The sequence below is a fragment of the Barbus barbus genome (genome assembly GCF_936440315.1).
Source record: "Barbus barbus genome assembly, chromosome: 2".
In the NCBI taxonomy this organism is placed as follows: domain Eukaryota; kingdom Metazoa; phylum Chordata; class Actinopteri; order Cypriniformes; family Cyprinidae; genus Barbus; species Barbus barbus.
Genome location: NC_136730.1, coordinates 24,013,365 through 24,039,957, shown reverse-complemented (window position 1 = coordinate 24,039,957; position 26,593 = coordinate 24,013,365). Strand labels below are relative to the sequence as shown.

The following is a 26,593-nucleotide window of genomic DNA, read 5'->3' as shown; positions in this document are numbered from 1 at the left end:
AAACTCAATAACTGAAAAAGCAGACTGCTGAACATCCACACCCTAGGAAAAGTCTGTAATCTTTCTGTAATGATTTTTTTTACAGGTGTTTTACCTGTATGTTGAAATACATATTGCATTGCATTGTTTTTATTTTTTGTAGAGTTGAAGCAAATGTGTGTAAACTTAACAGAAAAGTAATATTCTGCAGGATATTATCCATTTTTCCACATATTTCTTTCTGACAGCGTACTATTTTCAGCAAAAAAAAGTGCATGAAAAATGAGGTTCAATGTCAAATTACCAGAAGCCTCAATCATGACAGTATTTGCTCCCAGAAAAAAGTGGAAGAAAAATCTTCCTCCAGTTATTATATAGCAGCTAGAATATTCCAGATAAAACCTGGACATGAGGTTAAGAGAACATCAGAATGGAAAAGAAGCTGCAAAGATTGTGTTTTGGTGTCCTTTGGGGGTCAATTTGGCATTCATGCATAATTCTTCTTTACAATACTCCCATTTCATCTCCAGACAGTAGGAAATAAATCAGGCATGCAGTCTATATTCAATTTATATTACTATTTCAAATTACCAAGATTAAAAAATATGAGGTGTATATAGTGACTGACATCCCATGGGTGAATTGTTATTGCCATCCTGGCTGACCTGAACGATCCCAATAACTATCTGAGTGCCTCTGTAATTAAAATTGATAGAGCTCATAGAGCCTTCATCGTGGTACTTGTCAGTCCCACTGAAAATTACATATGAAAGACATCATCCTTTATATTTGTGTGTGTGAGCTGAAGGTTAGAGAGAAGAGGACAGAGAGTCATTAGGCACTACGTACAGACTTCATTAAGGCACAGTCACGCTGATTAAGAGAGAGAGAGAAACAGAAAGAGAAGAGAGATTGCATACAGGATTCATCATGAAACAGATCCACTCTAACACTGAAAACATGCTTCAGTAACATCGTACCAATTATTTCATTCTCACTGTAATTTTCCCTACATGCTCCATTTAGGGTTTAAGAGACTAAAGCAATAAAGATGTCTTATTACCAGTAATTCACTGCAACCTATACAGATAAAGCTGTGCTATTAGAACAATGTTGTGGCAGAAGTCAGCTTGACTGAGTTCAATCAACATGCTTCCTGACTAAAGTAACACACCACCTTTGAATTCTCAGTAGTGCACAAACTGTCCATGCAATTAAAAAACGAAGGAAAGAATGACTGCCACTGCAGCTGAAAAAGAAAGGACAAAAATGTCCTTGGCTCTAAACCTTTCTGTTTACTAGAAGTGTATGTTTTTCTCTGATATAACTTGTTCAGCATCACTGAATTAATATTTTACAGAATACTAGAAATCTTATTCTTCAAAGCGGTTTTCATAACTCTCAAGCTTTCTCAAGCTCTGTTTTTCTGCCCTTTCTACAGACACTTAACTGTTTGTCCAACCTTAAGCAAAAAGGATGTTAAGGTGAACACTACACTGGAAAAAGGTAGGATTTACTTTCAAACCATTTTCAGTCTGAAACTGCTATAAATTATTGAAAATAATTATGATTATAATTATTATGAAATAATTAGCAAGTAATCTAATTTAAACATGAAATCTTGAAGTAGAAAGACCAAAATAAACAGTATTTTCATGTAAAACATACTCCAGTAATCGTTGTTCAATTTATAACTTTATATAAAAAAAATCATTTTACAGTGTATGTGTGCAATCCACACAAGTCACTGCATAAAGTAACAGAATTGATCAGGGGATAGGCCTATGCATATGACAAAATATATACTTTAGAACTTGGAGAGGCAAACATTTTAGTCGCTATAGCCAACAAACCAACTAATGTGAACTTACCTGTTTTAGACATGTTGCCATCAGGCCAACCAGTATAATATTTATCTCGGTTTCTTTGAATTTATATCTGCAAGCTTTTCCTGTCACAAACAGCAATGCTAATAGCAGCTGTAGCCATCTCAAAACAACACCCATCGTTTGTTCTGATATTTTTTTTTTGTTTTGTTTTGTGTGATTGCTGACAACAAAAGGCTAGTGGTCTTGTAAATGTGTACTTTATTAACCCTTATTGACAGTAGATAGATCAGGTTAATCATCTATTGTTTATGATAAGCACATGCTTATCAGTGAGACATCGTCACTTCTGTGTTCCAGGCTAATTTAGTTCTCACCCACCGTACTATTTTCTCTCTGTATTCTTCTCTGGACTAATACAATGCAGCGTAATGATGAAATGACTAAAATCTACAGACATGAATTCCCTCAGGTTAGTATGACCTGGCAGAAACAGAAGGAATTCTTAGTCAAAGCCAACAGTGATACAGATCTAGACTGATGAACACATCTGACATCAAAAACTAGTGTCATTCACAGCTGTAGGTTTAATGAGTCCATAGTTGTGTTTATTAAAGGGAATAGTTCCCAAAAAATGAAAGCTTTGTCATCATTTTCTGATCCCGTGTTGTTCTAATCCCCAATGTTGTTTTCTTTCTTCTGTGAAACATGAAAGGAGATCATAGACAGAATGTCTAAGCTGCTTTCCATGCAAGGAGGATTTGAGAGCTACCGTCTAGTGAAAATTATCAGTAAATGATGGCTTAAATTTCAGTCTGTTTCACACACAAAGTTATCATATAGCTTCAGACTTGGGCTCGACTTAAAGTGCATACATCAAATGAACACTTTTACAATTCTTTATGGTGCTTTATGGGATATTCTGAAGAGGTTGTTACATTTGAAAAGTTTTAGTTGTTTGTTAATCAGCACAGTTCAAACCTGTGATGTGAAATGAAAAAGCAAAGATAATGTTGAGGAGTGTATATACATACATTTCTGAATGAAAACTCATTGCCTTGATTACAGAATTCTACTTATTCAGTGGGTCCACTTATTGTCTGCATGCTGAAGCCCATTGGGGAGTACAAAAGCATCTGTTGTACATTCCACATGTGTCACATTTCCAAGCCAAAATACAATATACTTGAGCTCATGATGATGGAGATGAATCAGCAGGCCAGATCCGCTCTGATATGGTGGTCATAAATCACTCGATTCACACAAAATGTTACTTTCTACATTTATGAACTTATTTTCTCAAACTAAAATTGAACTATACCAATACACAAGCAGAACCTCTGTCTACACACAGAAATCTAATGTTGATTTCTTTCCTCCTCTTGTTTGCTCATCCTATTAAACTGATATCAAACATGGATGCATCAATTAAAAATGACAATGTATTGCCTTTAATACGAAATTTCATTTACTCAATGGATGACTTATAGTCAAAACATCAAATTCATTACGTTTCTCCACAAATACTGTACCTTGAAATTTTATGTTTCAACCACAGATGTTGATCTGAGAGCCCAGAATTATATAATTCCCTATGATAATCATCATCTTAGGATGTTTATTTGTTACCTTATGCCAGAGCTTCAGAGTATCAGCCTAATCCTATACTTCTAGCCTAAATCATAATTTACTCTCATAAGTAGATGAGGTGAGTAAATTACGTCAACATTTTTAATTATGGCTAACTAGTCCTTCAAAAACACTACTGGAAGAGCAATATGACATATGCAAGGCCAATGAATAAAACACATTCTGCATGCTGCACATGAACCCTCCGCTTGAGCTGTCCCTCCAGATTCTGATGAGGTCTCCCAGGAAACAAAGGAAGAAATCCTCATTGGGAGAGCAAGGAAAAGGGACCACAAGTAAGCCTCTAATAAGTTGGGCTAATAGAAGCAGAGAAACTAAAGTCTCAGTGCTGAAAAGAGCAAAACCACCAATTGCATGCCAGTAATTAGTACTGATATTTGAAAGAAGATTGGAATTGGAAAACTGGATTTGGAAAGGCTTTAAAAAATGTGGATGGAAAACACTTTTGTCCACTCTGCCACATGTTTTTAAGCCAAATCTGACTCATTGCAAAACAGAAACATTCAGAAACAACTATAGGGAATATTGATTCAGACAGACAAGACATATGCTAACAATTTTGCCCATGCAATAGGAGGGGCCAAATTAACTGTCTGTTAAGTATATGAACCATGAATGAATGCCTATTTCATGAGGTAAGCCTTCAGGAGGACGTGACAAAGACAGAGAAAATCTGTAGACATGTATTTTAATAGCAACTTGTTTTTATACTCTATTCCCAATTTATTGGCAAAGCAAGACATATTTTCATTAACCATTTGCCAGGGACTACCTTAAATGGCTTCATTTGTGATCCATCTTTTGTGCTTGGACACACCTTTTGGTGAACTGAAAAAGGGATGGTTTGTGTTTGTTTTTTATATGTGTACATACTGTATAAAACGTATGGTAATTTAAAAGAGACAAATATTTGATCAATTATAGAGCCAATTTCCACATGATCTTGTGTATAAGAGTTTATCTCTGTCATGCTATATATGAGTAGATTATATATAATCTGTAATTTATTACAGATACCCCCTGTAAAACTTGAAAATTGGAAAACCTACAGGGGCTTTGGAAAACAAGAAAATGATGACTCAGGGGAGAAGCGCACATGGTGGTGGCGTCTCTGGACTGACTTGGAAATGTCAATGAGCCATGTGTCTTTCATTTTATCAGATTTGCTAATAGCATGAAGGCAAGGGAACAACATGCACACATTCTGAGCTAAATGAGACTGTTAGCAAACATTGCTTCCTTGGACCTATTTTCTATCTATCTCCTGTCTTCTAAATATCAATACTGTCTGTCTATCTATGAATCTATCTCTGACTTTCTCAAATGCAGTATCTTTGCAGTTTTCTGTGTCATTTTTGCCTGCTCTCTCTCTGTCTTAACTAAACACAGCAATCAGCAGGCAAACAGATGAATGGTTCCTGACAATGCTGCAAACACAAACAACAGCAGAGACTGCTGCTAAATACCAGATAGATGACTATATCCATATATTTACAGAAAAGAGATTTGTCGTTAGAATTGCAGGAGGGCAAAATAAATGAATCAAGATGGTCGCACTCCCCAGAGAAAGTGAGGCAGAACAAAAGAGGTAGAACGGAAAACACAAAGAGCACCCGTTCAACACACTGAAAGGCTTACGTCAGGAGTCTAGTATCATTCTCCAAGAGCCTAGGTACTGGAATAATGATGGATTGTTCTTCCTTTGTTTTGAGTCTATTCTGCACATCACTTAAAGCACAGGAAGTATTGGCCTCTCTCCAAAGGTTGGACTATAACGAAAATGTCCAACAATTATAAACCTATGTTTATACATAGAGCAATTTCTTGAAGCATCGTGGCATGCAAATATATTTCTTCCTTTTATTTGCTCATTTAATTAAACTGATATCGAACATGGATTCTGCATGCTCCTATTACAACAGCAGATGATAGCATAAATAATTTAAATTATACACACGGCTTTGCTGGACTGGCTTGCATTAATTTCATATAGGTCAGTACGGTGAATTTATGCAAAAACAACTGACTTCTGCAGTTATGTCACAGCTTAAACAATTTCAAGAAGACTATCATATAAACAGTCTCACATTACCACACTCTCACAATAGAAAATGTTTGTAACATGTCAACAGTTCCTTCTGGTGTCATCTTTCCATGGCTCTGTGGTCAATCTATTTTGAACAATCCCTAAATGCCAAAGTAACCCTGCTGTGAATGGAAATCTGGAGATGACATGAAATAAAATGCAGAAATCTTCAAGAACGTCTGTGCTTTTGGTAAAACCCTAATGCAATCTGTCAGCAAACCTGACAAATAAACATATGCACAATGCTTGTTGACCTCTGTGCATCTATTCTATCCACTGTGCGTCTGTCAGTTGCAACATTATGTTAGTATAATTGACTATTAATTGTTAATAATAGTTAATAGTTAATAATAATTTTATAGTTTGTTCATATTTTAAAAAAAAATTTGTTTTCATTTTAATTTTAGTTTTTAATGTCTATATAGTTTTTATCTATATTTTATTTCAATGTTTATTTCACAAAGAAATCTTTATGTTTTTAGTTTCAGTTGACAGTAATAACACTGGTTGGTTGCTCGGCTCAACTGAGGTTACAGCTCTCCTCACTGCAGAACATCGGACATAGCAGCCAGGACCTGCATAATTCAATACTTCTGACCTAAAGTAATTAAAAGAAGCAACAAGACCACAATTTAAATTTCCAATGCACAAACATTACAATGCATGCCAATTCCATGCTTCTCCAGATTGCTTTTTTTGTTTGCATTTTTTCTAGATTCTTCAGAGAAGCAGATTGGATGTGGTTAAGAGGAAAAGTGCTTCATTACAGAACTGGGAGTTGGTTTCAGTGGTGTTGTAAAACTTTCAGATACAAAATATTACAATTATTAGTTGTGAGAAAATGAGATATGCAAAGAAAAGTATCACAAATGGCGCCTCTGTAATATTTATTTTATAGTGTATCTCCTACAGAGCAATGAGTTAAAATGAAGAATTTCACTTATGTCTCCTACTTCTCCCATTTGTCTTCTAAAAAGCACATATAACTCTTCTAGACTAGAGTTTCAAAAGACTTCTCACCAGTGTCTTAGATTATGCACAGAGTCTGTGATTACAGCAGCAGAGAGTACAAGTCTCAAATCAATTCTCATCAAATTGATTTAACGCATAAAACTTAGGCTACTATATCAACCATATTGTTTACTCTCTTGCTGTATGTTGACAATATTAGGAAAAACGTGAGACAAAGTTGCTACTTAAAACCAAACAAATTATAAAAGATCTGAACAATAATCTTTCTCATCCCTAAACTTTTGACAACAGTTCAAGGCAAATCAAGCCGACTACAGAAGCGTGACTTGAAAGGACTACACACTTCAACAGATATTAAAAAGTAGTTTTTATTCAAGACGCTTGCATTTTGTGTAAACAGCTCATGAGTTGTTTTGGCAGCTTTGTAAATGAGAGATATCTCCTCCAGATACAATTCACCAAACTAGGCTACCATCACACAGACAAGCGCGCGTTTGTTCAGAGCGCATCCAAGCTGCTCGCGCTCGTTCGATCGCTCTTATAATAACTATCACAGTGCGTCGCTTATACGATTCACCAAGTAAGCACCGTCAAACTCAAATTGTGCATGAGCCAGCCGTATACTAACAAGGACTTGCAGTGAACTTCTGTTTTCTAGGCGCGTGCAGGTGGATAGCACACGAGGTATAGGTGCGTTTCGGCATCAGCTGTCATTCTGGCTCACATTACAAGCAGGATGGCTTGGTAAACACTGCACCTAAGCCTCTCGATACACAGCAGATGTGTTTTGTGTGATGATCATGAAAGCTGGTCGTTATGCATCTACCTGCAGTCCAAACACTCGCCTATCTGCTCATGATGCTCCATTACCTGCTTCTCCACCTGAAATAAATTCTTAAAACATTTACGTACCTTATGAAAAGATTTGACAGGATAAACAACTAAACGTTCAATCTTGTGACTTTTCGGGACAATTACAATAGAGAACGGGGGAAGGGGGGTACTCACGCTGCTATTTTCCCCCGTCCAGTGGACCATTGCCTGGTTGTGGGTGGCATCCCCTTTAAGGACGAAAGAGCTGCTGAGTAGAGAGACTTTCTCCGGAGTCGATGCCCTCCGGACTCGGGGTCCGCCGGGGTCCCCGCTGTAATCTCCGCGGCTGTGCGCTGAGATAAGCGCTTCATCTCTGCCAGTGACATGCCCACCGCGGCTGTCAAGCTCTCGGTCCCGTACGTTTCTCTGGTTTATAACGCCGGTGTGACATGAAATAGGTCCAAACAGTGACATCCACGCGCAAGCCAAAAGCACAGCTGGGTACAGGTGCGCCAAAACTGCCATGATGAGCGCCTTCATTTAACACTGTCAAAGCGAGTGCGATGCAAGCGAAAGATGGAAAGCTCTAATGTAAGAGAGAGGGAGGGAGGGAGAGAAAGGGAGAGAGAATGGAAGAGGGTGGGGAGGCAGAGCTACAAATCAGAGCGCACAGCTGAGACCGAGGAGAAGAACCGAGGAGAAGAAGTTCGCCTGCCACCTAGTGGCCAAATTAGTCAAGTGTATGATTTTTCCGTTATAACCATTTCAGAAAGCTGTTTGTACTACCAACAGACGCCTAATAATGCAATTAAGTACTCCTTTAATTTAACAAGTTGGCTTGACTCGTGTAAACAATCTCATGACCATATCCGGAAGCATGCAAACCAAATTCTGATAATAGTTAAATTCCCTCTGTATTATTAACATTGCTCTGTCCAAAATAAATCATTACATTGCATGTAAAATTTAGAATTTAGATATATTGAAGTGTTGTTACATTAAATAAAACAATGTAAAAGGAAAAGTATTATCGTTCTGTTTTCCCCACAACTGCCACCAGTTACAACTGACCAGAAATAAAATACGTATCTTCAGCAACTTCTTTAAAGAAGCATGTTATTGTTCCATTTTCTTTTTTAAATCCTCCCTCAAAACAAACAACATACCTTTAGAAACTCTACAATAAAAGCTCATTTGACAGTGACATCCTGTACTCACAGATTTAACCTACACAAAAACACAACAATAAGCCTACCAACCCAGTCTCATTATAAAATAAAACTTTTTTACCAGATGATGCTATCATATGAATTCATACAATGTGATCCATATGGAAATGTACAATTTTTAGGAAAAAGGTAAGCATGAAGGTCCATCCCTAACCCCTATCCTAAAAATAACCAATAATCAGATCGTAAAAATATAAATGAGATTGTACAAATTGAATACCAGTTTGCCAAAACATAAAATAGTAAAGAATTACATTAAGATTGTGTTGGCCTGCATTGATTTAAATGCTTTAGGTCACATGATCTTAGAGAAACCATTTTAATATGCTGATTTGCTGTTCAGGAAACTTTCCTTGTTATTATCAGTGTTGAATTTATTATCCCAATCTTCAAGCAGAAAAAAGGATGAATATTCTGAATGACACCAATCCACAATCTGACAATCATACCATGTTGGTTTGTCTGGTCAGAGGAGTTTGGGTTCCTTGCCGTTGTCACCTTTGGCTTGCTTACACTTCATTATAAATGTAACATTATAATGAATTGTAACATGTAACATTATAAATTATAATTTATATAATTTATTGCATCCTTGCTAAATAAATGTATTCAAATCTTTCAAAAAAAAAAAATTTAAATTGTGCAAACCTTTAAACTTTGGGCAGTAAGATTATGCTACACAGAATTGCTCAGAAAAGGGTTTTTTCACTGTTGAATAGAGAGGGGAAACTGCAGTTGTTCTCTCTCTGTCTCTATAAATATATACACACACATACATATATATTTGAATGTATTATATATATATATATATATATATATATATGTTTATGCAATATATATTATATATATATATGTTTATGCAATATATATTATATATATATATATATATATATATATATATTAATTGATATATACACTCACCTAAAGGATTATTAGGAACACCATACTAATACTGTGTTTGACCCCCTTTCGCCTTCAGAACTGCCTTAATTCTACGTGGCATTGATTCAACAAGGTGCTGAAAGCATTCTTTAGAAATGTTGGCCCATATTGATAGGATAGCATCTTGCAGTTGATGGAGATTTGTGGGATGCACATCCAGGGCACGAAGCTCCTGTTCCACCACATCCCAAAGATGCTCTATTGGGTTGAGATCTGGTGACTGTGGGGGCCATTTTAGTACAGTGAACTCATTGTCATGTTCAAGAAACCAATTTGAAATGATTCGAGCTTTGTGACATGGTGCATTATCCTGCTGGAAGTAGCCATCAGAGGATGGGTACATGGTGGTCATAAAGGGATGGACATGGTCAGAAACAATGCTCAGGTAGGCCGTGGCATTTAAACGATGCCCAATTGGCACTAAGGGGCCTAAAGTGTGCCAAGAAAACATCCCCCACACCATTACACCACCACCACCACCACCAGCCTGCACAGTGGTAACAAGGCATGATGGATCCATGTTCTCATTCTGTTTACGCCAAATTCTGACTCTACCATCTGAATGTCTCAACAGAAATCGAGACTCATCAGACCAGGCAACATTTTCCAGTCTTCAACCGTCCAATTTTGGTGAGCTCGTGCAAATTGTAGCCTCTTTTTCCTATTTGTAGTGGAGATGAGTGGTACCCGATGGGGTCTTCTGCTGTTGTAGCCCATCCGCCTCAAGGTTGTGCGTGTTGTGGCTTCACAAATGCTTTGCTGCATACCTCGGTTGTAACAAGTGGTTATTTCAGTCAAAGCTGCTCTTCTATCAGCTTGAATGAGTCGGCCCATTCTCCTCTGACCTCTAGCATCAACAAGGCATTTTCGCCCACAGGACTGCCGCATACTGGATGTTTTTCCCTTTTCACACCATTCTTTGTAAACCCTAGAAATTGTTGTGCGTGAAAATCCCAATAACTGAGCAGATTGTGAAATACTCAGACCGGCCCGTCTGGCACCAACAACCATGCCACGCTCAAAATTGCTTAAATCACCTTTCTTTCCCATTCTGACATTCAGTTTGGATTTCAGGAGATTGTCTTGACCAGGACCACACCCCTAAATGCATTGAAGCAACTGCCATGTGATTGGTTGATTAGATAATTGCATTAATGAGAAATTGAACAGGTGTTCCTAATAACCCTTCAGGTGTGTGTGTGTGTGTGTCAGACACAAGTATACCAACCCAAAGTCTAACATTAATGCAGGAATCCATGTATGTACAAACAATGATAAAACCCTGGCACAGTGCTAACCATTCAATTTAATGACAACATTTTCACTTAGAAAGGGCCATCAGGTCAAACGTGAGGCCTAAGAAATTCCCCTTCTTGGTTCAAATGTTTGTACAGAAAAATAAATCCTTATTCAACCACCAATTATTTCTAAGCCTAAATCAGGATACAAGTTAGGATATCCTTACCTCAATCTCTCGGATGACTTACTGTCCAAGAGACAGACTGGGCTGACTGAGAGTCAGAGGATAACTGGCCTAAATATAAAGAGTAAACAATGTCAGCTGTCTGCTTTATAAACCTGAAAGAAAATTCACAAACAAATTTCCTACTTTAATTCTGAATACTGGCAACTGTATTTGAACAGTAAAATTCAAATTGTGATAATCAAATAATGAAAATATCAAATTAGAGTTTTCTTTTCATTCAGAGACATGTCATGCAGTCTCACCACTGTACAATAATTTCTGTCAGTGTTTATTTCATGTCTGCATCTTACTTTTACATTATCCAGTGTAAACAGGATTCTTCCAATACTCAATAAATGCAGTTCCGACAGTGTGTGTGTTTTCTGAAGTGATGGACCTGGAGTGATGTAAACGCTCAGCGCAGTTGGGTAATAAAGTGTGAGGTAACCTTCATTTGGCCTAGGAAAGACGCCGTCTCTCGTCACGTGCTGAATGTTTCGACCTTCCTCTCAACCAAACTACAGAATTACGTCAGTTTTGACTAGAAAGAGGATTGGCGGTGAAGGACAAACACGTAAGAACAGAAGCTGTGATTGGCTGAATGAGAAGCCTCGCGCTGCAGGGCTCTCTCAGCTTGGACACTGAGTGAAGATGGCGAGCTGGTGTGCGCGTGCGATCAGACAGAGCTCCTCTATCCTAGCGTCCCCTTCACTTGTAAGGTAGGGTTTCACAGAAGTGTTATTGTGTGTAGTTGATATCCAAGCTTGAGTAAGTATTTTGCTTTTACGGAAATGAATGATCTTTCTGTTGCGTGAGCTGTTCACAAATGAATGATTAATGCTAGGACCCCCAGTTATATTCCTTCATGTGACAGTGTTTAGACAGCATTGTCTTTGTGTGTCAAGAGTTGTCCTGTCAGACACTTTATACCTTTGCAGATTATCGTTGCTTCTCAGTTAAATTTCCTTAAATGTCTTTCAGGTCTTTACTATATCATTGCGTGTTGCCCATAGAACATGTTTCATTGAGTTCAATCTTCTTAACCCTTAAAAATAATTTCCCCTATAAAAGACTCGTTTTCGACACGAGTTAGTGTCAAAGCTGGTTCTGAAGAGTTACTGATGTGAATACTAGCTGTACTGCAACTGTATCACCTCATGATTGAGGTAGACTATCTCTTAACCAGTTGTAGGCCTAGTTATATACATACATTTTTGTAGAATCCCATGGCATTTAAATATGTCCTACCATAAAATTAGCCATTTTAAGGTTAAAATGCTTTACATGATCATGTAAAACTTTCGTCATGCATTCAGAGTTGACTGTTACCCATAAAGAAGCAGTTGTTTTTTTTATCTATACGATTAATATTCATAAAGAAAATGTCTGTTAAATTCATCATGAAATAAAAAATCACAAATATTTTCTAAATGCATGTCATAGATCTTATTGTCATTGACCCATCCATGTTATGTTTCATTAGCAATTGACCTTGTTGTTGTTGTTGTTATTATTAATCAAGATATCTTTACTGGATCTTCAGATGAAAATTTAAGAGTTAGTTAACCCTCAAGCCATCCTAGGTGTATATGACTTTCTTCTAAAAATTGTCCTGGCTCTTCCAAGTGTTATTATTGCAGTGGGCGGATGTTTCTCTTTTAACAGTCCAAAACACATTAAATAAAGTGTGCGAATCATAATAAAGCGTGCCTCACATAGCTCCGAAGCATGAATAAAGGCCTCCTGTAGCAAATCCATTTGTTTTTGTAAGACAAATATCCATAGTTCAAGCGTAATAAACTATTTTTTTCTCACTTCCACTGACTGTTGTACGTGGAAGCTGTCCAGGCGAACGATGTAGTATGTATGCGCAGCGCGCGCGCCTCTGAGATATGCTAGTCTCCCGAGTTTGTTTACAGGAGCAAAGGAAACCCGGTCTCTTCTTGGCTTATGTCGAAATCCTCTGACATTTTTCTGTACAAATCCTTGTTTTGTGCTTCTAATTCATGACCGGCGTTTTGTTTTGTTCTCTCTCCGTGTTCGTCATTAATCACGTAACGCCGACGTCCTACTTCATCCGCCGGATCGGCTTCCACGTATGACAGATGGCGGCAGGGATAGAAAAGTATTTATTACGTTTGAAATATGGATATTTTTCTTACAAAATGGATTCGCTACAGGAGGCCTTTATTCACCCCCGGAGCCGTGTGAGGCATGTTTTATTATGGATGCATGCACTTTATTTAACGTGTTTTGGACTGTTTAACAGAAACACCCGCCCACTGCAATAAAAGAGTTAGAAGAGCCAGGACCATTTTTAATATAACTCCGATTGGATTCGTCTGAAAGAACGGCTTGAGGGTGAGTAAATAACAGGCTAATTTTCATTTTTGGGTGAACTAACCCATTAAGTGTACAGGACTTTCCTGGTCCTTTAGTTCCTGCAAGCTCAGGTTGGTCTGCCTCCATTTTTGAGTCCCTGCCTCATCTCAAAATCCAATCAGCAATCATTGCATAGAAGGAAGTCCCGGCCCTGCATTTTGCCTTTTTTGATAATGTTACACTCGAATGCACGTCACCGAACAGAATTAATGGTTTACTTCATTTCATCGCTACTTGAAGTTTCAAAAAGGATAAGACACCCTAAAAGCCTATTGATCAGCAAAGATGCCACAATTGAAGTTGTGTACTTCAGTGGGGCCCTTAGCCTGCAGAGCAAGTGCCATTGAGATTAAAGAATAACATTCTACTAGTATTATCTAAACCTCATTTTGGAAATAATAATAATAATAAATTGTTTTCGGGAGAATTCTTCCTTTTTAAGAATAAGCCTTTTTGACCGTAGCAAACACTCTTACCATAGGTTGGTTGCATAATCACAATGTGTATAGCCTGTAACACAAAGGCAGTATTAGTGAATATTTTCATCTTTTAACTTCTCAGGGCGACTCCACGCCTCCTTTGCACAGCAGCCCAACAGAAAAGCGCAGGAACTGGGACTGAAGAAGAGAAACCAGAGCCCAGTACAGCTGAGAAAGCCTTCATAGAAGAAAAGACACAACTGGAAGATCAGCTCAAAGAGATTACGGTATTGCTCTTAGTCTTAGCATCTGTTGTTTTTCTTGCAGTTTATGTCATTTCCCCCACACACCCTGACCTTCAATTGCCCTTGTAGTTTCTACAGACCCTGAGGACACTTTTATCCATTTTTATTTATATTCTTTTTAAACAAATGCATTTTTTGTAAAGAAGTGCATTCGGCAGGGTCATGTTTCAGATGACTGATGTTCAGAAGATTTACTTGCCTCCAAATCAGCTGTAAAGTGTCACAGACTTACTCAGGATGTCTTTGAGTCTCTACACAAGCCTAGTCATTTCTTTACATGTGAAGCATTCAGATTAATCATTACAGTAAATCCAGCACATTGTCAATATTCTTTATAATATTCCTATGCTAAATAAATGTGAGTTTTTAAAAAAATTCAACTAATTGTCTTTTTCTAAAGGATAAATACAAGCGGGCTCTAGCAGACACTGAGAACCTTAGGCAAAGGAGTCAAAAGTTGATTGATGATGCTAAGCTTTATGGTAAGCTATTACAATTATTTTATAAGCAGGTTTTATGAATGGACATTTCTGGATCAGGTCAGTTTGTTAAATGTTTTATCTCTCATCTCTTTTCTTAGGAATCCAGGGCTTCTGTAAAGATCTCTTGGAGGTGGCTGACATCTTGGAGAAGGCAACCGAAAGCGTACCAAAAACTGAAATATCTACTGCAAATCCGCACCTGAAAAATCTTTATGACGGCCTTGTAATGACTGAGGTGCAGATCCAAAAGGTCTTCCAAAAACACGGCCTTGTTAAGCTTAACCCTGATGGTGAGAAGTTTGACCCTTATGAGCATGAGGCTGTCTTTCATGCACCTGTTGAGGGCAAGGAGCCAGGTACCATAGCTTTAGTTACCAAAGTGGGCTATAAGCTGCACGGTCGCACCCTCCGGCCAGCTCTGGTGGGTGTAGTCAAAGCCCCCTAACTGGTAGTACACACTATGATGGTTATTGCCTGGTCAACTGATCGGTTGAAAACATTTAACAAACTGATCGGTTTCTGTAATTTAGCTGGTCTTAGGTTCCACAGATTTTTTTTCTCTGTTAAAGATGCCTCTGAGAGGTGAAATCCAATATATTGACAACTAAAGGCCGATGCCAGAATAATCTTTGTGATTTAATAATGATTATCAATAATAAAAAAAAAAAGGTTCTCGAGTATAAGAGCTGAGTGTGTATGTGGTAGAAGATTCAGAGAATTGAATCTGTGAATTGAATTGGCTTTAACAGTATTCTCTGGAGGATCATTTCCATTCCAGGGACTTCTGAGATCTAAAGAAGCAGTATCTTTTGAAGAATCTAAAGCTTTTAAAGAAACACTGCAGCATATTACCTTGTTGAACGCATTTTATACTTATTTGCGCTTTTTAATTACTTTACTGAAGAACGTTACCAGTTTGGTGATGACAGCAGTTGAGATTCCACTTTTTTTTTTTCAGTGTTATGCAGGTTTTTGAATTTATTTGTATGAGAGAATAATTTGTCTTTACAGAACTGGAGTAATATTTTATCCAAAAAATAAAATAATTTTATAATTTTACAATAATTTACCTACTAGCAGTTGTACTTTCACCATTAGTTTCATAGTGTGGAAACCTGATGAAATATCACACTTCAGTCCACAGATTGTAATAACTACTGATGTTTTGTGAAGAGCTTGGTAACAGAAGGATGGCCACTTAAGGCTGCTTGAGAGATCAGTCATTTAGAAATTGTGGTTGTAATATGAATAGAATGATGCCATGCTAATGGAAAAATATGAACGTAAGATTTAAAAGGGTAACTTTTCCATCTATGTGAACAAGCAGACAACTGTCAAATAAAGCATGTACCTCTTTTCAAATATAGTCATTATTACATTTCCCATGGGTTTGTTCATTTTTGGTGAAAAGAAAGGTGCAAAGTGATACAAGTGTGCATATCTGGATATATTTCTTATGGCTCATATAAAAACATGATTGCTTAAATACTATAAATTGCAGTTTTCTTATAGATTCTAATTAGATTATGCCTTCTAATATGAACATTTCTTCACAGGTTTAGGTAAGTGCACAATATATATATATATATTTTTTTTTTTTTTTTTTACAGAGACAAATGGTTCTATTTCAACACTTTAATACAAAGTATGAAATAACATGACATATGCAATAAAATACTTTCCACATACTCAACATTTTGACAAATATGATAATTCCAAAATGGATTATTTTACCAGAAAACATTCATGTCACAACTAAGCAAAAAAAAAAGCTCTCATCATTTTTAAATGTCACATTGTCTTTTAAAACAAATTATAAAATTTAACTTGCGATAGTGTCTTTGTGATGTCACGTTCATATTCCTGCTCACCTTTTTTTTTTTCCAAATTGGTTTTTACTTTAGAAAAATAATTATGCTCTCTGAAATAGCATATTGAATGATTATTTAAAGTGTAAATTTTAACCCTAATAAACTGGTCAATTTTTCCTCAAAAAAAAAATCCTCATGTTGGTGAGCATGACTAAAGTAGTCTTGAAGAATGGCTTGGGTTATTCAACAAGTGATCCTGTTTCCTATAACCATAAAGCACAACCTGAAGAATAACCCTTTCTAAACATGTAAGCACCTTTATATAAATGAAACAAAGGCAGTGACAGAATACCATGGAAAAAGAAGAGATCCCTCCACATTTGCTTCATAATTTCCTTGCATAACAGTGTCTTCATACCTACATTCATCATTTATCAAATGGTCACAGCCAATATCCTCCATATATCTTGGATTTGTTTTTCTCCAAGTACAACTCTGCACATCTACTTTTAATGGCTTTAATCATCATAAATTTGTGAGGGGTAGTTCCTTCTATCACAGAAATGTGAAGAAAAACAATCAAGCAGACACCTAAAATAAACCTTAACCTTTGTACATTTTTGATGTGGTACAATTTAATATTAAAATATATTAATTACAAGGAAAAGGAATGAAAAACATCAACCAGGGTAAATATGCTTCAAGGCACACATAAGCATACTCAACAATGAATGACTGTTTATGGGACTTTATATGTACTAATGTCGGGCAAAAAATACAGGCTATAAAGATGAGATGAGGACCACCACCTCGGCCTAAACTGTTATTTATCGTATACATTTTTTTTTTTTTAATGGCTAAAAGTTAGACTGCACCTATTTATTCTATTTGACTCTTAATATATTAAACATTTCAAAACTATGTAAAAAAAAGATGTAAACCTTTGCATTGGCCTTTGAGAACAGTGTTTTTCTTAGTTTTCTACAGCTTTGGGGTAGACACGAGCAGTCAATAACAACATTAAAAATCATGGAAAAATATGTTTGTCTAAGATTTGGTATTGCATGAAGATTTTGTCAAGGCATTTGAATTTTTTTTTTTAAATGTAGTTGTGACATACAGTCTCAGCTTATAAATTGCGTACATGTTGAGATGAGATCCCTTGATGCTGTATTTAACTTTAACCCTCACTTTAGAGAATAATACTCTCTTGAAACAGGAGTATCGTGGTAAATATTCTCCATTGGTGATCATGGCCTGGATGTGTGCCACTTAACTTGAGCCTCTGAAACATGCTCAATAGTAACATAACCTCACAAAGGTCAACTCCAAAAAATAATAATAATCAAACATGAACTTCAGACATTTAGATAGTATGGAGCATGCTTCATGTGACTCATATTCCCACAACTGACACAACAAAATACATCCAACAGAAACAGGCAAATTCAGGCTAGAACACAGGAACCTTAGACTTTTGGCAAGCAGAACAAGGATCTGACCTAATTTCCTTCTTATTACAAAAAAAAAAAGAAACTTAGAACCAATTTTAAAAATCCGCTTTCTACAACATTAAACATTCTGTTTATACTCTATTAGCAGGGAATATTCAACACCACTCAAAATCACATTCAAAACGGAGACATTTTAACGTGGGGCAATTGGTTTTTGTGTGGTTATTCTGATGTATTACACAGGACAACTTGCTAGAAAGTTCCCTATGGATACTGATTATGTACTATAACCATGTTTATGTTTCGATGAGGAAATCTGAGATCAAAGACAGACATGTTAGGCTGACTGAAGGTCCACAACAGTAGTGTGGCACCTACAGTCATTTAGTTCTCACAGGCTTTTCTGAGATGCAATATAAAACAGTAGAAAAATATATTTACAGTCATTATTCTTACAGGCAAATCTTTGGACAGTGTGGTTAGGAGGCTTCTCGGGATATCCAGCCGCTCTCCGACAGGAAATTCAGAATCCGTTTTTTCAGCACCTTGTCCAGGTAGCTAGGTAAACGGCTTTTCGAGGGAATGCCTTGCCTTTTCTGTAAGTGATCTTTGATGATGATAGTCTTGACAGTCAGATAGCGTGTGGGACTAAGGTTCATAGAGTTGCACAGTACCTTCTCCCGATCGGACAGCAGCTCAAAGCCAGACAGGTTCTCGATGGCTGAAAACTCACTGTCCTTCCCCTCCTCTTTGATGGCACTGACTCCTCCACCTCCGCCGAGCCCACCTCCAGCTCCAACTCCTCCTCCAAGCCCAGCCGCTCCTCCTCCGCCGCTGCTACCTCTCTTCCACCCAGCAATACTTTTGTTCTCTTTCCGTTTTTCCCGTTTGTGTCGTGCCGCCTCGTACTCGGCCGACTCGTCGAGTCTCGTGATGCCATTCCGCCGATAACGCTGAAGCTCTCGAACTTTCGCCCGCAGCATGCGCTCTTTGTGCATGTTGTCGAAGAATTCTTCAAACTCACGTTGTGGCATGAACTGGCAGAGGCCACGTAGTTTTGTCCGTTGCTCTTTCTCTTCCTTGGTGATTTTGCGTTTCGGTGTAGCTGCTACAGAGGAGCCCAGCGACCCTGTCGGAATGATGGTGGTACCACCTCCCAATCCTACAGCTCCACCTACGCCCCCAACCCCTCCTGTTCCACCTGGTCGTTCTCGCTCTTTATCCTTTTTGTCCCGTCCCAGAAAGACTGGCACTAAATTATAATCACGAGCGATATTTTTGCGTCGCTGGCGCTCACGCAGCTTCCGCACGTACATGTCCACATGGGCTCGTTTCATCTCTATCTCGATATCTTCATCATCGTAGTTTACAGACAGGCCACTGATGAGTTTCTCTGCCTCTTGGTCGTATTCGATCTCGTAGTCATCACGAAGCGGCATATATCCCAGCTGCTGCTGCTCTACCACAGATATGTCTAATGGGGGCAACGGGGTCGTTAAACTAGGAGACAGCGGACCTCCGCTGGGACAAGTGTGGTCTGTCACACGATTGGGGATGCTGTCAGGGATGCAGGCTTTACCCAGATTGCCATGGATATACATGCTCACATAATGGTCCATGACCTCCTGAGGGGTGCGTGATGCACCCACATGGGCTGCCATATCCTCCTAACACACAGAAATAAACAAAGATGGAGTTAGTTCATTCAAAAATTAAATTCTGTCATTTACTCTCCCTCATGTCAGTGCAAATGCATATGTCATTCATCATTTCATCTACAAATCACAAATACATATAACAACTGTCTCTTTAGAAGCCAGTTAAATTCAACCGCTTGATTTATGTGGATAATGTTTACAATGTTTTTTGATGCATTAAAGTTTTGGTGACAGACTTTCAATTGAGGGAAAGAAATCTCATCAAGTTTTATTAAAAATATCTTCAGGTTGTGTTTAGAAGATAACAAAAGCCTTATGAGTTTGAAACAATATTAGGGTGAGTAAATAAACTAAGCCTTTAACACACAGGAGGTCATAATAATACCAAAGTTACAAACTCAAACATTATTATTATTTCTTAACATATTTTATATTAATGCAAATATAACTATTAATGAATATCACCTGCATTCAGCAATAGTGCACAGTACAGTTTTCTTCTCTCAATAGAAGCTCTAGATTGTGCAGCTGTTATAATTGAGCGAAACTATAAATGGGTTGTAAAATTAATTTCATTGGGTTAAATAATCCTTTAATACAGTGGTTCTCAAACCTGTCCTGGAGTACCCCCCAGCCCTGCACATTTTGTATGTCTCCCTCATCTATCACACCTGATTCAACTCATCAGCTCATTAGTGGAGACTGCACAACCTGAAGTGGGTGTGTCAGATATAGGGAGACATACAAAATGTGCAGTGCTGGGGGACTTCATGGAGAGGTTTGAGAACCACTGCTTTAATACAACGTGCAACACAAACCTAGGGGATCTGCTTGGTTCTTATTAAAACTATTTCAAAGTTTCTTCAGTAAGCAATGCATAATTTGTTGCAGACTAAACATGACCATTTTGCATTGATATGCACATTTGGCAATGCAAAGGAAGTTAACTAAAGCCGCATGAATATGGGCTCATTTGTGAATCGTACCCAGTTACCAAATCCATATTGCTCGATGGCATCGAGCAGCGACTGCTCTTCCCTGCTAGTCCATCCTCCCTCTGCTTCGGGACCCCAGAGCGAGAAGCGCCCGCCGTCAACTTGCTGATAGCCGTGCCATCGCCTGTGGTTACCGATTTCGGCACCCGCGGAAAAGCACTCCGGACAAAGTTCAAAATCCTGGCATTCGGCACAGCGAATCCGCAAATTCGTAACATCTGCCAAGCAGTTCACGCAGTACTTCTTCCCAAGATCGGCCATATTGCTTACTACCGCTTGTTGTTGGAAGCAGCAGTGGCGCGGGGCTGGGCATGCGCAGTGGAGTATCTCCGGTCAAGCCGCTGCGTCTCATTAATATTAATAAGGACACAGCGAACGCCTGCGATTGGCTCTCGCTCTGGGTGCCCATGGCAACAAGCACGCACTCAAGTACAGACACAAAATAGTTGATGCAAGCGTGTTTCATGAGCTAAACGTTTATTTACTTTACAGAAATTACATGTAATTATTTTAATAATTAAAAAAATCTTTGTAAATTCAATCTTATAAAATGGAAGAGGAGCCATTAGAGCTAAAACAGGAAGGAAGTCCTGTTTTAGAAAATAACACATTGGTGGAAAACACTGAAACAATTGAGGATTCAACAGAGGCAGCCAGTGCCCAGGTTGGGGAGGAAGAAACTGAACCTCCTAACATCTCAGAAGGTGTTGAGGATGATGTGGTCAAGCAGGGTTCACAGCTGACAGAAGACATGTCTATTGCTGAGACAAGTGAACCTCAGATATCTGAAGCAGAGTTTGGGCAACATATGATAGCAGAAGAGGAGGATGGAATTGATCCCCTTATAAGTGAGACCTTGGAGGACACTGGGGGTCCTGAAATAGGACATTTAATTGACGATCTTCTATTACGTGAAGACACTGAGGAGGAAGAGGAGGAGGATAGACATCCAGCTCCTGATCCAGAGAGTGAGAGGATCAGCCCTCCTAATGAATCAACGGTGCCTGCAGAAGAAGAGGAGACTGGCCTCAACATCAACACTACAGAGTATATAGCCCTGCTACCTGAACTACAGGCTGAGAGTGAAATATTCAGCAAGCTAAATGGTCAGCTGCAGACCAAAATAGCAGAATACCTCAGTAAGAAGGCAGGTGATAAACATCCCAGACTGGACGAAGATATCTCAGACAAGGAGCAGTACCAAAAGTACCTGGATCTCAAGGAGGAGCTAAAAGTCCAGCACCACCTTTTCTCAGAGCTCCACCAACAGCGGACTGAGGAGCTCCACCAGCAGAGCTTAGAGAAAGTGAAGCAGGTGGAGCACGAGCTGAGATCCCTAGCTGCACTGAAATATGAAGCTGCCATGACAGCACTGACTGGTAAGGTGGGCAAACAGGCAGCACTGGCAAAGGTGGAGAAGCTGCAGGCAGATGAACTAAAGCAGGAAGACAAGCTGGCATCTGTGCGTCTCAACAATATCAAGCTCAAGAACAAAATAAGTCAGCTTGAGACGGAACTTAAATCCAAGCGTGAGCTTGCTGATGGTTTGCTGCTGATGGACTTTGAGCAGCTCAAAACAGAGAACCAGACATTTAAAGACAAGCTGAAGGAGCGCAGCGAGGAGCTACTTCGGCTGAAAAGGAAGGTTGCCTGCTCTGTGCAGGTAAATGTGATTTTTATTTTTTTTATTAATGAATTAATTTGTGTGTATGTATATATATATTTTCCACCTCATTTCAGGAGTTAAATTTGATTGTGTGGTCATAAGGAGCATGTAAATGTAAAAAAAAAAATCTATATTAATATATTGAAGTAATTTATAATTATTATGAATAAGATCATATATTATGATATCGTTTATATAAATGTATTATTAATAAAAATGAATAATATATATATAATTATTTAATTATATAAACCGCTGAATGCCCAACTTCAAGTCTTTTGAAATGTAAGCTATTCATTCAATATAGGTTATATAACAACTTTGCATAACAAGTTCACCAATATCCATAAAATGCATTGGGTGTAGCAACCTATATTGTTTCCAAAATTGTATTTTTACACATTTTGTGTCCCACATCTTCAGGGCATTTCCCATGTGAAAGAGAAGCTGCATTTCATGCAGATGGAGAATAAGGTCAAACGCTCTCAACTGGCGAAGACAGATGCATTGGTGGCTATTAAACGTGAAGTGCTGACACATACCCGACAGGCTCGTGACGGCCTGCGTGCAGACAACCTTAAGCTTCAGCAACGCTGTGGCATGCTGGGAAACACCACACTGCTGCAGGACTTTGAGGAGAAGGTAGACACCTCTGAATGCCTACAGCAGAGACTAGAGATGTTGAAGAGACGCCATGCTGAGCTCACACTGAAGTGTGCTGGAGTCAAGCAGAAGATCGAGCAAAGCAATCCAGAGGGCCAGTGACAACACGGGTGCACATGCTTGCCTTCAGTAATTGAATGAAATATTTAGAGTGAATCTTGACAAAGCATATCCTATGCAAACATTAAATGTTTTTACAAAAGTTGGTGAGAAATAATACTTTGAATATGTCATCTTTAATACAAAGTTTTTATCTTAGTTATTTTCTTTTGTCGATTTGACCAAATTACCAAACAATTGCTTGTTGAGGTTAGCGCCCAATAAACAAAGAACACAAGTTTTAATTTATGTACATGACTACTGTCATTTTACTAGACTAACTACTTTAAAGGATGCTGTTGAATTCTTTATTTTTAAGTGCAAAGCAGAAGGATTTTGTGTATATGGTTTTTCTAATCTATCAATAATTGGCATTGACAACAAAATTTTTCATGTTTATATATTTTTAAATATAAATGTAATGCTTTAAAGAGGTGCGTTAACGGCACCCAAACATTTTTGAGACTCACCATTTCTGTAGACTGAAACAAATTGTTTACATTAGAATTTAATTGGTCATTTGATTAAACCTGTCTTGATCAGCTCTGCTATGCTGTTGTAAGAATTACAGAACCTCAGACACTTTGAACTTGAGATGGACAACACACACACAGTGCATTAACATACAGACATCTGTCTCCACATCCCACTGAGAGAAAATGTCTCTCTCACATATGCATCAGTTCCTTTTCATCCCCTCTTCCCCTCACCCATCCTTCCCTTCACTCAGCTCACTCAGAATGGTCGATAGTAGAATATAATGTTCTACATGAATGCAAGTGTTATTTACAGTCATGTTTGGTATCATTTGAATTGTCTCAGGGCGTCTGGTACAATGGTCTCATTCTTACAAGAAGTAGACTAAAAGGTAATACAGATCCTAAGAGTTTAGAGATGTATTGCACACTGTAGAGGGTGGGTCAGTTCCCGGTACCTTTCATGCAAATTACCTTCTGTCCCAAAAGGTGTTAACTCGACTTGATCAAAGCAAATTCCAATTGTTAGTTCCTGTCTCCATTTCGGGGGATGTTTATCTCGGTCAGAGTACTTAAGGAAATGTTGCAAAAGGACCGGCGCGATTGTCTGTAGCCAGAAGCCCGTAGTGTGGTGTGTCTCAATGCTCACACTATGTATTTCTATAAAGTCAGGTATGCATCTTTTACTTGTAGATTTATCTTTGAGAATTCAATGTTTTGTATTGATATGATTTGATCTCTTTGAATTGGCAATGTAATTGACATAACACATGCAGTATTTACCTGACTGATAATAAATTATTACATTTGACCTTATTCTGTTTTACTCTGTAATTATTGACTAATAGATTACGTTGTATCCTTGTTAGCAACATGAGCAACCGAATGAACGAGTAAATATAAAATCAAGAGTTAACTAGAATAATCAAATATCAGAAGAACACTAATTAGAAACAGACAAACAATCCATTTGCATTTCAACCTAAATACGAGGTCATATGGAGTCAGATAGAGTTTAACTTAAATTAAAGAACTTTGCGCATTGAAAAGACCAAACACGCAGGAAACCTTCAACCACCATCGGATACCTTCTTTGGGCCAAATGTGTGGACCTTACACTGTTGACAGGAATTTTACAAAAATATTCATAAGGATATTAATTTGGCAATTTTATGTTATGTTGTACTTTATTGGAATTAAGTGCACAATATAAGACAATTATTGCAAAGTAGAAAAAAAAAGTTTGTTTAATACTCCAACGTGAATATTTGGAAAAAAGATAATCATGAAAGTATGATTAAAATTATTCATATAATGTGGTAAAATACCATATATGGCACTAATAGTGCCTGAAGTTAATGATTAAGGTGCTGTGTAGCTATCATGTCGCTGTCAGTAAAATCAAGGTTACTGCTGTATGTTTACATGCATTATTATTTACATGCATATAAGGTATTTTGGCATTTACTGCAAAAGATTAAAGATAAATTAAACTCAAACAGAAAACATGCAATCATTTGTCATGATATCACAATAACAAAAACAGATCATCACAGGAAGAAAAACACTGAGCTAAGTCTTCAGTAATGAAACAGTTAATACACTCGTTCCAGCTGCATGAAAGATCAAAGATCATAATCATCGATTGCTTTCATGGCACTCTTCACCCAGCTCAGCAGAGGATCCACACAAATACGATAACCCTTCTTTGTGATAAAACTGTTATAAGGAAAAGATCACAGTTACTCCACACAGAAATCATACAAACTTACACAATGTAATGAATTTCCATTCAACAGTCTCGATGACAAATTACACATTATTAACGTTTATGACATTCATTTGCATGTCTTTTACAGAAATAGGAATGGAAATGAAAACAGGCAATAGCAAAACTCACATGACTCCAGGTTTGAAGCATTCCTTTATTGTCTCCATGTAGGAATCAATTTTTCCAATGGGCATTTTTCTCCCATAATAAGTAAAACAGCATTCAGATGGTAAATTGGCATCTTTATTAAAAAAAAATATTTATTTATATAATGGGCCAATAATGATAAAAACAGCAAAAGTGACCATATTTAAACTTATAATTAGATGATAATCACTATTTAATTGTTAGGAAATAAAGGTTTTTGAAATATGTTCATTCATACCATTGACTAAATAAATAATAAAGATTTAGGGTGACTTGCTATTGCCGTTACAACAGACTGTCTGCTAGTGTCCAATAAAAAGACAGACAATAGCTGCAGATTCTGCTTATTAAAATATATAATTCAATTATTTATCATAAATTAAGACGTTAACTCTAAAAGTTTTCCATATTGTCCATTTTAAATTTTGCAGGATATTGACCACTAATTAGAAATAAAATAAGTTCAGGCATCACTGATAAAAGTTTGTTTCTGTTTATTCATAAGCACAAATTAAAATAATAAAGCTGAGTGACTTACTGTTGCCCATTACAGCAGACTGGAGGAATGTGACCACCAGAAGACCAATACAAAGACCATACTGACGCATAGCTGCAGATTCTTCTTCTCCAGATAAAGCTGATATGAATGTCCTACAAACTTTACTATGGCCTGTTTTGTTTTGTTGTTGTTTTTTTTCCAGACGAATTTCAGATTGAAACATGAAGTCAGGGCAGGCCAGGACATATCGAAAAGCCAATAACAAAAAAGTAGCCAATAGCATTTCGTTTATATGATCTCGCCCATATGTCATCCACGGTGTGTTCCAGACGGGATATATCGCCCTCTGAAGGGCACTTCGGAGTGAAAACAATCATGGCCGACATATTGAAGTGTCGTTCCACACCGAAGTGCTCAAAACTGGCCACTTCAAAGGGACCCTCTGAATGAAGGATTTCGAAGGGTACAACTGATGGACACTTCGGGCCCCCATGATCCTTTGCGCTGATTCTCTGCATTATGACGGGGCCTTGTAGCAGAAGGGCACTTCAAGAAACAGTTGTTTGGTCCCCTACTCCCTTCAACCCTTCGAAGCTCTCACTCCGGAGGGTAAACCCTTTGAAGTGACTAGGGAATAGGGATGAGCCCCAGCGATAGTCTCTCAGTGGTTCAAGTGGCACTCACTCTAAACTTCATTTGCCCCGACGGAAAACATATTTACATTGTCTGAATTGTGAAATGAGTAAATTAGTGACCAATTTCAGGCAGCTTTAGTGTTTTATAATTAAGTGGGCGGGACATTTA

At 37.8% G+C, this 26,593-nt stretch overlaps 4 protein-coding genes and 1 long non-coding RNA gene across 5 annotated transcripts in view; 2 read left to right on the top strand and 3 right to left on the bottom strand.

Annotated features, from left to right (window-relative positions):
• The window catches only part of sorcs2 (sortilin-related VPS10 domain containing receptor 2), a gene marked incomplete at both ends in the record, with an annotated part of 173,342 nt that extends 165,476 nt beyond the window's left edge, over positions 1-7,866 (bottom strand). Inside the window, one exon of the mRNA XM_079436645.1 lies at positions 7,522-7,866. Within this exon, the coding sequence (XP_079292771.1) occupies positions 7,522-7,866 (345 nt within the window). The remainder of the gene's footprint in view (positions 1-7,521) is intronic.
• A 3,536-nt stretch (positions 7,867-11,402) lies between these two features.
• Positions 11,403-16,040, top strand: grpel1 (GrpE-like 1, mitochondrial). The gene is made up of 4 exons (XM_079438640.1): positions 11,403-11,681; positions 13,906-14,050; positions 14,469-14,550; positions 14,649-16,040. Exons 1-4 carry the CDS (start codon positions 11,614-11,616, stop codon positions 14,993-14,995), a joined length of 642 nt encoding a protein of 213 aa, XP_079294766.1. The 5' UTR covers positions 11,403-11,613; the 3' UTR covers positions 14,996-16,040.
• A 137-nt stretch (positions 16,041-16,177) lies between these two features.
• On the bottom strand, positions 16,178-20,820 carry tada2b (transcriptional adaptor 2B; the record flags this gene model as incomplete). Its single annotated transcript, XM_079431909.1, is given in 4 exon segments — positions 16,178-19,482; positions 20,460-20,740; positions 20,743-20,775; positions 20,778-20,820. Coding segments are annotated over 4 exon segments (1,545 nt in total). The 3' UTR covers positions 16,178-18,294.
• cfap184 (cilia and flagella associated protein 184) lies at positions 20,528-24,186 on the top strand. The gene is made up of 2 exons (XM_079431920.1): positions 20,528-22,131; positions 22,558-24,186. The coding sequence occupies exons 1-2, from the start codon at positions 21,019-21,021 to the stop codon at positions 22,897-22,899; spliced, it is 1,455 nt and encodes a 484-aa protein (XP_079288046.1). The 5' UTR covers positions 20,528-21,018; the 3' UTR covers positions 22,900-24,186.
• A 349-nt stretch (positions 24,187-24,535) lies between these two features.
• On the bottom strand, positions 24,536-26,279 carry LOC306883211. The gene is made up of 3 exons (XR_013785341.1): positions 25,829-26,279; positions 25,273-25,384; positions 24,536-25,091 (listed from the first exon to the last, which is right to left on the bottom strand). It is a non-coding gene; the product is annotated as an uncharacterized lncRNA (long non-coding RNA).
• Positions 26,280-26,593: the final 314 nt, after the last annotated feature.

Coding starts and splice junctions, on each gene's coding strand:
- grpel1 (XM_079438640.1), top strand. CDS start 11,614: ATGGCGAGCTGGTGTGCGCGTGCGATCAGACAGAGCTCCTCTATCCTA. Junction 11,682..13,905: donor GCGTCCCCTTCACTTGTAAG/GTAGGGTTTCAC, acceptor TTAACTTCTCAG/GGCGACTCCACGCCTCCTTT. Junction 14,551..14,648: donor TGATGATGCTAAGCTTTATG/GTAAGCTATTAC, acceptor CTCTTTTCTTAG/GAATCCAGGGCTTCTGTAAA.
- cfap184 (XM_079431920.1), top strand. CDS start 21,019: ATGGAAGAGGAGCCATTAGAGCTAAAACAGGAAGGAAGTCCTGTTTTA. Junction 22,132..22,557: donor AGGTTGCCTGCTCTGTGCAG/GTAAATGTGATT, acceptor CCACATCTTCAG/GGCATTTCCCATGTGAAAGA.